This window comes from Heptranchias perlo, chromosome 39 (assembly GCF_035084215.1).
Source record: "Heptranchias perlo isolate sHepPer1 chromosome 39, sHepPer1.hap1, whole genome shotgun sequence".
Taxonomy (NCBI): Eukaryota; Metazoa; Chordata; class Chondrichthyes; order Hexanchiformes; family Hexanchidae; genus Heptranchias; species Heptranchias perlo.
This window is the reverse complement of record NC_090363.1, coordinates 12394955-12403329: the sequence shown is the minus strand read 5'-3', so window position 1 is coordinate 12403329 and position 8375 is coordinate 12394955. Positions and strand designations below refer to the sequence as shown.

General features: G+C 41.8%; 1 protein-coding gene across 1 annotated transcript; it reads right to left on the bottom strand.

Moving 5' to 3' along the window:
• Window positions 1-1797: 1797 nt before the first annotated feature.
• On the bottom strand, window positions 1798-2655 carry LOC137305012 (cephalotocin receptor 2-like). Its single transcript, XM_067973781.1, has one exon. It carries the CDS (start codon window positions 2623-2625, stop codon window positions 1798-1800), a length of 828 nt encoding a protein of 275 aa, XP_067829882.1. The 5' UTR covers window positions 2626-2655.
• Window positions 2656-8375: the final 5720 nt, after the last annotated feature.

Below are 8375 nucleotides of genomic sequence, written 5' to 3'. Positions count from 1 at the left end.
GACCCCGCCCAACTTTTACACGTCCACAATCCTTGAGCATTGAAGTGAATTGTTGAGCTCCTAACGCCAAAAACATCAAAACATGAGCTTTTAATTGGAACGGATTGTTTAGAAACAAGGCTCAGATTCGCGGATTGAGCCAACTGCACACTGCATTATCATGAAGTTATGGGTATGGTAATGCAATGGTTATATTGCTGGGCTAGTAATCCAGATGCTGTGAATTGCACCATCACTTTATGAGAATTTTTATTCTGTTTCTATGGAAATAAAAGCCAATAAAAGTGATCATAAAGCAGTCCGATACTTTAAAAAACCCAATCGTTTCAATGATGTCCTTTCGGGAAGGAAATCAGCCATCCATTCTGGCGCAGAGGTGCTTGGTTGACTCTTTCCTACACTCAAATGTGGCCACGCAAGCCACATATTTGTTTCAAAAAACTTACGGTGATTCAAGGAAGAAAGCCCGTCATCACGTTTTCAGGGCAACTATGGATGGGCAATAAAGGACGGCCTAGCCAGGGATGCCCACATTCGAAGAATAAATGAAACAAAAAGGTTCTGCTATTTTCCAATATGGTCCAATTGTGAGATAGTCTTGCACACCCAGTGATGTGACTTCCCTTGCCTATCAATCTCCGGTCAGGACAGCAGTGTGAAGCTTATCACAAAGAAACAAAATTTCTGTCCCTTACTCTTTGAAGAAATACATATATTGTTGTGTTTCTGATATCATAGGAACATAGGATCATAGGAACAGGAGTGGGACATTTAGCCCCTCGAGGCTGTTCTTCCATTCAATGAATTCATGGCTGATCTGTGCACTAACTTCCTATACCCGCCTCAGCACCAAATCCTTTACTCCCTTTGATTAACAAAAATAGGTCAATCTCAGATTTAAAATTAACAATAGAGCTAGCATCCACTGCCGATTGCCGAAGAAAGTTCCAAATTCCACCTCCCTTTGGGTGTAGAAGTGTTTCATAACTTCACTCCTGTAGGTTCTGGCTCTATTTTTAGGCTGTATCCCCTTGTCCGAGACTCACCGGCCAGCGGAAATAGTTTTTCTCTATTTGTCCTATCAGTTCCCCTTAATATCTTGAAAACTTCGATCAACTCACACCTTAATCTTGTAAATTCCAGGGAAGACAAACCTAGATTGTGTAATCTCACCTAATTTAACCCTTGGCGTCCAGGTATCATTCTCGTAAACCTAGGCAGCACTCCCTCCAAGATCAATATTTCCTTCCGATGGTGCGGTGCTCAGAGCTGTACACAGTATTCCAGGTGCGGTTTAGTCAGTGCTTTGTATAGCTGTTGCATCAATTTCAAACCCTTACACACAGGGACGACAGTGACATCCTTACAGACTGGACGCAGAAGAAGTATCCCTGATGAGTATCTGACGCCCTCGCACGTACAGACCAGATGGAATCTTTATGTTATGTAATTGATATCTTCACCAATGGGAGCCAAAGCGAATCTTCCGCAAATCGTCGGGAACCGATTGGGAACTTCGCTCGCTCAATTGTTCAAAAAATAGACGATTGTGAAACATTGTGAAGTTTATCCTATCAGCAATATGTTTGGAGGATTCGGTGTGATTCGTTTGCTGACATTGGTATGGCGAGTTTTAGAACAGCAGCGTAACTGCCATCACCTTGTGAGGTGGGAAAATGGTCAACTGATGTTGTGGAAGGATGAGAACCAATGGGTGCAATAACTGGCCTCAGCCAAAAACTTCAAGTCGCAAAAAACAACCTAGATGCCAGGAAAATGCGAGGAATTAAAATATAATTATTTAAATAACTTAACGACAGTAAATGGATATTTCACCATATTCTTCATCTCCTCACGGAATCTCCTCTGGGTCAATGCATAAATGTATGTGTTCGTGCAGGAGCTCAAATACATCAGCAGAAGTGTGATTCCAATTGCCAAATAAAGTGAGTTTGAACCTTTGAAAGTAGGTGTCTCCGTCACACCGACACAGATGTTTATTATAGTAATCGGCGTCCACAACACAATAAAACTGCCCGAGATAGCGAAGAGCAGAATGATGGATGTTCTTCGGTTCTTCATCTCGGGATCACTGCTGTTATCCCCGTTGTTGCGGCTCTTCAGGGCTCTGCGAGATCTACTGGCCACTAAGATGTGCCTGGCCGTGAGAGAATTTAACAGCAATAACAAAGGGAATGGGAGAATTAGGGATGAGAGAGTGCTAATCCATTTGTAAGCTACCCATGCGGATGAAGAATAATATCCTGTTACTGTACGGCACCCCCACTGTATATCGTCAATAATAGAGTAGGGCTCATAACGGAGATAAACAGGAATATTCATCAAAAAGCTGAGCGCACACACGATCATTAAAACTATAGTGGCAGTTCTTTCTGTGCAATATTTTAATTTTAGTTTCTGACAACAAATGGATATGAAGCGGTCAAACGTGAATGATACTGTGAACCAGACAGAGAGTTGGCTGCTAAATACTTGTATAAAAGCAGTAAAACGGCACACGTAAGTGTAGCTCAACCATGAATCTAGAAAATGATACCTGAAGATATTTTGCAAAATGACATTAAACATGCAAACCATTAGATCTGCTACTGCCATGGCCGCCATGTAACGAGTGATTCCTTTGGAGAGACTGCACTTTCCCCGGGACAGGATCACAACTGACATCAGGTTCGCTGAAAGAAATTGGAAAGAAAGCAGGAGAATCACAAAGAAATAGATCAGCGATATAAAATCACACTCCTTTAGCATTGGCTGTTTATCATTTATGAGAAAGGAGGCCAGAGAAATCTGGTTAAAACTCCGCATAATGATCCTCACGATAAACCTGATGGCCACAGGTATTCCAGGTAGCTAATTGCAAGGCGCTTATCAAAGGGGAGAACTTGCATTTGATGTATACGTTTCGAGAGCACTCTATAATATCACAATAGTTATCGTTTTGAAGAAAATAAGGATAAGTGAGAGATTTCTATTCAATCAGCTTATCATAAAATGGGCAACCAAGGAACAAAGAGATGGAGGCAAACAGCAAAACGTGAAAGCAACAATGCATTTATGTTTCACTTAATACATGCTTGTTATTCATGCAAGAGCAGAATACTGCGGATGCTGGAACTCTGAAATAAAAACAGAAAATGCTGGAAATACTCAGTGAGGCAGCATCTGTGGCAAACAAGCAAAGTTAACGTTTCAGGTCGATGACCTTTCATCATTAATTTATTACTTACTGGGAAGACCAATAATTGCAAGAATTGGATAGCAGATGACTGATTCGTAGAAAATTGCTGCTCGTCCCATTTCCTGCCTAATTCAGACCACCGTGGAAGCAAGAGTCTGGTTTGAACACTAAGACAACGTATTGAAACAGGAGCTGTTTTATACACCAGTCAGTCCCACAGGGACACCGTGGTTTTACATAAGAGATGGTATTAGCCACGGGTCTTCGAACAAACACATTAGAACATATTTATTTTCCAAATCAATGAGTAAAGTGCGCTCCACGATCACTTAATGAGGCAGTTAGAAAATCGAGGTTCAACTGGGCACTCTCAGGCTCAGTCATCCCCCGCTCTGAAACTGTTACCTCAAAGCAGCTTCTTTTGTGATTCTGCTGTTAGTAACACGATGCTTTAATTAATTCTGAGAAGGCTCCGTTGTTCCAGTTGTAAAATCTAAAAATGAAATTGAGAAGAAGGGGAATAAAATGTGAACCCGTCCGTTGGCACATAACAGTCAAAGTGTAAATGATATCAAAAAGCTGTGGGAGTGAAAGAGTGATGGAGTAAATCGCATTGATTTCATGACATACAATTTCGAAGCTGGAAGTGGAATATAAAATGGGTCATCACCCGGCAGCACCGTTCAATCAGGTGCCAGTGCGATTGACACAATTTCACCAGCAGAACATGGTCGGCGATTGAGTGACTGTTGGTCACTGTCCTATCCTGAAGAGTTATTCTGATCAATATAAAATATCTGCACTGTACCTAATGGCTACTGATCTGCTCAATCACACCCGCACCTCCAACTTTGTTGCCCTTGCTCCATTAAAACCATTACTCCCTCTCACACTGGTCCTTGCCCTTGGCACAGCTCCCACCTCCGCTTGCTTAAGTCCAAGGGCCCCAGACTTTAAAATTTATGGCCGACAACTGGTTTATCAATTCATTGCCAGATCTGGCTTGACCACATACAGCTTTATCGGGTCCTGTTCTCCTCTGTCAAAATTGCTCACTATTGCAGGATCATCCTGGAATGAAAACATAAACCCCGTCTTCTTTTCTCCACTGCAAACGGTCTTCTTAAACCTCTAACCACTGCCCCTCTACAGCCACCTCCAACAACAAGTGCGACGAGCTGATGGACTTCGTTATCACTAAGATTACTGAGAGACCATGCTTGTCTCAATGTCAGCTGCTCTACATGTACAGCGCACAGCGGGCACAAGGGAACAATTCACTCTCCTCTGGTACTGTATGGCCGTGTATGTCTCAGTGTCTGCTCCTGTACATGTACAGTACACAGCGTGATTAAGGGACCGATTCACTCCCGTCTGGTACTGTATGGCACACGTATGTCTCAGTGTCAGCTTCTGTATACGCACAAGTACACTGTGAGTAAAAGGGAATTATTGACGGACAGTCTCTGTCGTACGCAGGAATATTTGATTCGACATTAAAAATGTGTCACAAATGGATCAGCACATACACGGGACATTTGTCACTAACTGTTCAACGTATGTGTTTCTCAGTGTCACTGGTCGCATAATATAATCCAGGGTTCCCTCGCAGCCTGTTTCCCCTTCCCTCTGTGCCGAAGCACTCCAGGGTTCCTTCAACACCTGTCTTCCCCTCCTCCATTGCACAAGCACCGCAGGGTACCCTCGCAGCCTGTCTCCCCTTCCCACTGTTGCCCAATGACCCCAGGGTCCCCTCACCGCCTATCTCCTACTCTCCTTGTGCCCAAGCACCCCAGGCTCCCCAGGCACAGCCCTCACTGTCCAGCGACTACATTAAAGAACTAAAGTTAAACAGCATCTGGTCCAAATATACAACAGATGCAAAAACTGAAATTGATGCTAACACCTTCCTTCTGCTCTGTTCTGGGCCTCCGGTTTTGTATATTCTCCCATTTCCTGTTCCATTGTGTGTTTCGTCACTTTGAAATTTCTCAGACATGGTTTACCCATTTCATTGCCTCAGGGTGTTTGCTGGAAACAGCTTGAATACAGTGTAGATGTGAGCGACTCAATCTAATTCTGACACTACTCAATTGATCAAATCTTCCATCTCTATTGAACAATTCCATCCCTTGTCTCTGTAAAGATAACAGGGACTTCCAAATGCTGGAATGTCTGAATGGGAAACAGCTTTTGATCTCAGGTCCCTGTAAAATTTTAAACACTAAAATGTTTTAAGTTGAGAAACCAGAACTTCCTGACAGATTTGCAACCCCTAATTGAACCTTTAATGTATAGAAAAGCTATAGAATTGTGATTTGTTGTTATTTACCAGTGAGACTGAAATATTTCAGAGTACATCTCAATGAAGAACATTTCAGAGACAACAATGAAAGGGAGACAGCAAGAAAGGGAGAGGAACAGTGATAGGGGCAGGGGAAAAGGGATAGAGAGAGAAATACAAATAGAGAGTGAGCAGAAGAGTGAAAGAAGGAGAGAGGGAAAGAGAAAGGGCAGCGAGTGGGGGAGAGAAATGAACAAAAGAGATTCAGACAGCGAGAAATAGAGACAGAGAAACAGAGAGGACGGAGAGTGAGGTAGAGAGATATAGAGGGATAAAGATGGAGAGAGAGAAATAGAAAGAGTGTCTCAGTGTCAGTCCTGTACATGTACAATACACAGTGTTTAAAAAGGAATGATTCACTCCCTGAGGAGAAACGTAACACAATTTCTAAGATTCCAGATTTTGATATGGCTAACTTTAAAGCGGTGAGACAGAGACTGACGAAATCAATCTTATCAAAACTGTTATCGAGTCAAACTGCAGACGAACAGTGGGCGGTGTTCAAAGAAGAATTTAATTTGATACAGGACCAGTATATAACCAGAAGGGACAAGAGCTCTACGTACCAAATAAAACAGTCATGGCAGAATAAAAAGATGAGAGACAACATAAAACTAAACGAAAGGGCATAAAAGAGTACAAAGAATAGTGTAGATCCAGGGGACTGGGGGTGATATAAAGAACAGCAAAGGAAGCCAAAACAGATAAAAATGCCTGCAAAAAACGGAATACGAAAAGAGCCTTGCGAGGGATACCAAGATCAACACAAAAGGTGTTTACGATTATATTAGAAGAAAAACGGTAATCAAAACAGACGCTGGTAATATTGCAAATGAAAATAAGGAAGTGGCAGACTTGTTGAATAATTATTTTGTGTCAATCTTCACAGTAGAGGAAAAGGATAATATACCGAACACTCCAGGGAAGCTAATAATGAATCAAGGACTGAAACTCACTGACGTTAATGTAAGCAAGACAACAAAATTAGGATTAATAAGGGCAGTATAGACTGACAAATCCCTAGGACCTGATGGTTTCCATCCCAGGATTTTAAAGGAAGGAGGTGAGGAAATTGCAGATGCTTTAGCCATAATCTTCCAAAGCTCTCTCGATTCTGGAATTGCGTCTTTAGATTGGAATACGGCAAATGTAACTCCATTATTTAAGAAAGACGAGAGTGAGTACCAGGAAATTATAAATCTGTGAGTCTAACATTTGATGTGGAGAAGTTATTGAAATTTCAATTCAGGCAAGTGTGAGGTCATCCAAAAGTGCGAGGACCAAAAAAGGATTGATCCGAGCAATTTTCAATGGTGAAAAGTTAGGAACAGTGGAGGTCCAAAGAGATTTAATGGTCCATCTACACAGATCACTAAAATGTAGTAGTCAGGTACAAAAAATAATCAAAAAAACTAATGGAATGTTCGCCTTAATAACTAGAGGGCCAGAATATAAAAAGGAGGAAGGATTGCAACAGCGATACAAAGCCCTGGTTAAACTACATCTGGAGTACTGTGTACAGTTCTGGGCATTGCGCCTCAGAAAGGATATATTGGCCTTGGAAGGAGTGCAGTGCAAATTCACCAGAATGTAACATAGAAACATAGAAAATAGGAGCAGGATTATGCCATTCGGCCCTTCGAGACTGCTGCGTCATTCAATATGATTATGGCTGATCCTCTATCTCAATACCATATTCCCGCTCTCTTCCCATACCCCTTGATGCCTTTTGTGTCTGGAAATCTATCTAGCTCCTTCTTAAATATATTCAGTGACTTGGCCTCCATAGCATTCTGTGGTAGAGAATTCCATAGGTTCACCACCCCGTTGAGTGAAGAAATGTTACCAGGGCGCCAAGGGTGAGATTATATGGTGAGAATACACAAACCAGGTTTGGAGCCCCTCGAATATAGAAGGTTAACGGGTGATTTAATTGACGTTTTTAGGATTTCGAAAGGATTTGCTAGGGTTGATGGAGGGGAAAAAATCCGCTGGTTGGGGAGTCTAGGACAAGGGGACATAAACTTAAAATCATAACCAGGCCATTCAGGAGAGAAATTAGGAAACATTTCTTCACACATAGAGTGGTAGCAATGTGGAACTCTCTCCCACTAAAAGCAACAGATGCTACTTCAATTCATAATTTTAAATCTGAGATCGATAACAGTTTTGCTAGCCAAGGTTATTAAAGGATCAGGAACCAAGGCGGGTGGATGGAGTTAGGATACAGATCAGCCATGATCTCATTGAACAGCGGAAAGGGTCGAGGGACTAAATTGTTTATTCTTGTTCCTATGTTGATTTCCTACCCCATACACATGTTTGAATGTGGGTTAATATTGCGAAAGCCAAATTGGAGTATATTAATATACCAATCATATAGTGAGACTTCACTAAAATGTCTTCAAGGCATTCTCACGGTCACTTTATGTAATGTTTCAACATTATAATAAACTGTATGTTGGATTATGCCTTTCATTGACTCCAAAAACCTCCAACTCTGGTAGAATTCTTCCTATGGTTCTCGAGATGCATGTGTCTGATCTCAGGCACGCGTTGTTCTGTTTACACACTGTCGGTTGCATTCATTCCTCATATCCTTTTTACTTATAGTGCTGTTTGTCAAAGTTCGATCCCAAAGAACGTCGATTGCTCTGACTTTCTAACTAAGGGCCTATTGCACTTAACCCTGTGTTTTCCAAAATTTAGGTGGCAAATTTTAAAACTTAATTAATCCATCGACCTGAAAGTTCTCTTCTAATCTCTGATCACCAGTATGGAGTTCGGTGAGGCAGTTCTACTGATGCCCTTTTTAGCCCCTTCATAAACCAT

Coding starts and splice junctions, on each gene's coding strand:
- LOC137305012 (XM_067973781.1), bottom strand. CDS start 2,625: ATGGCGGCCATGGCAGTAGCAGATCTAATGGTTTGCATGTTTAATGTC.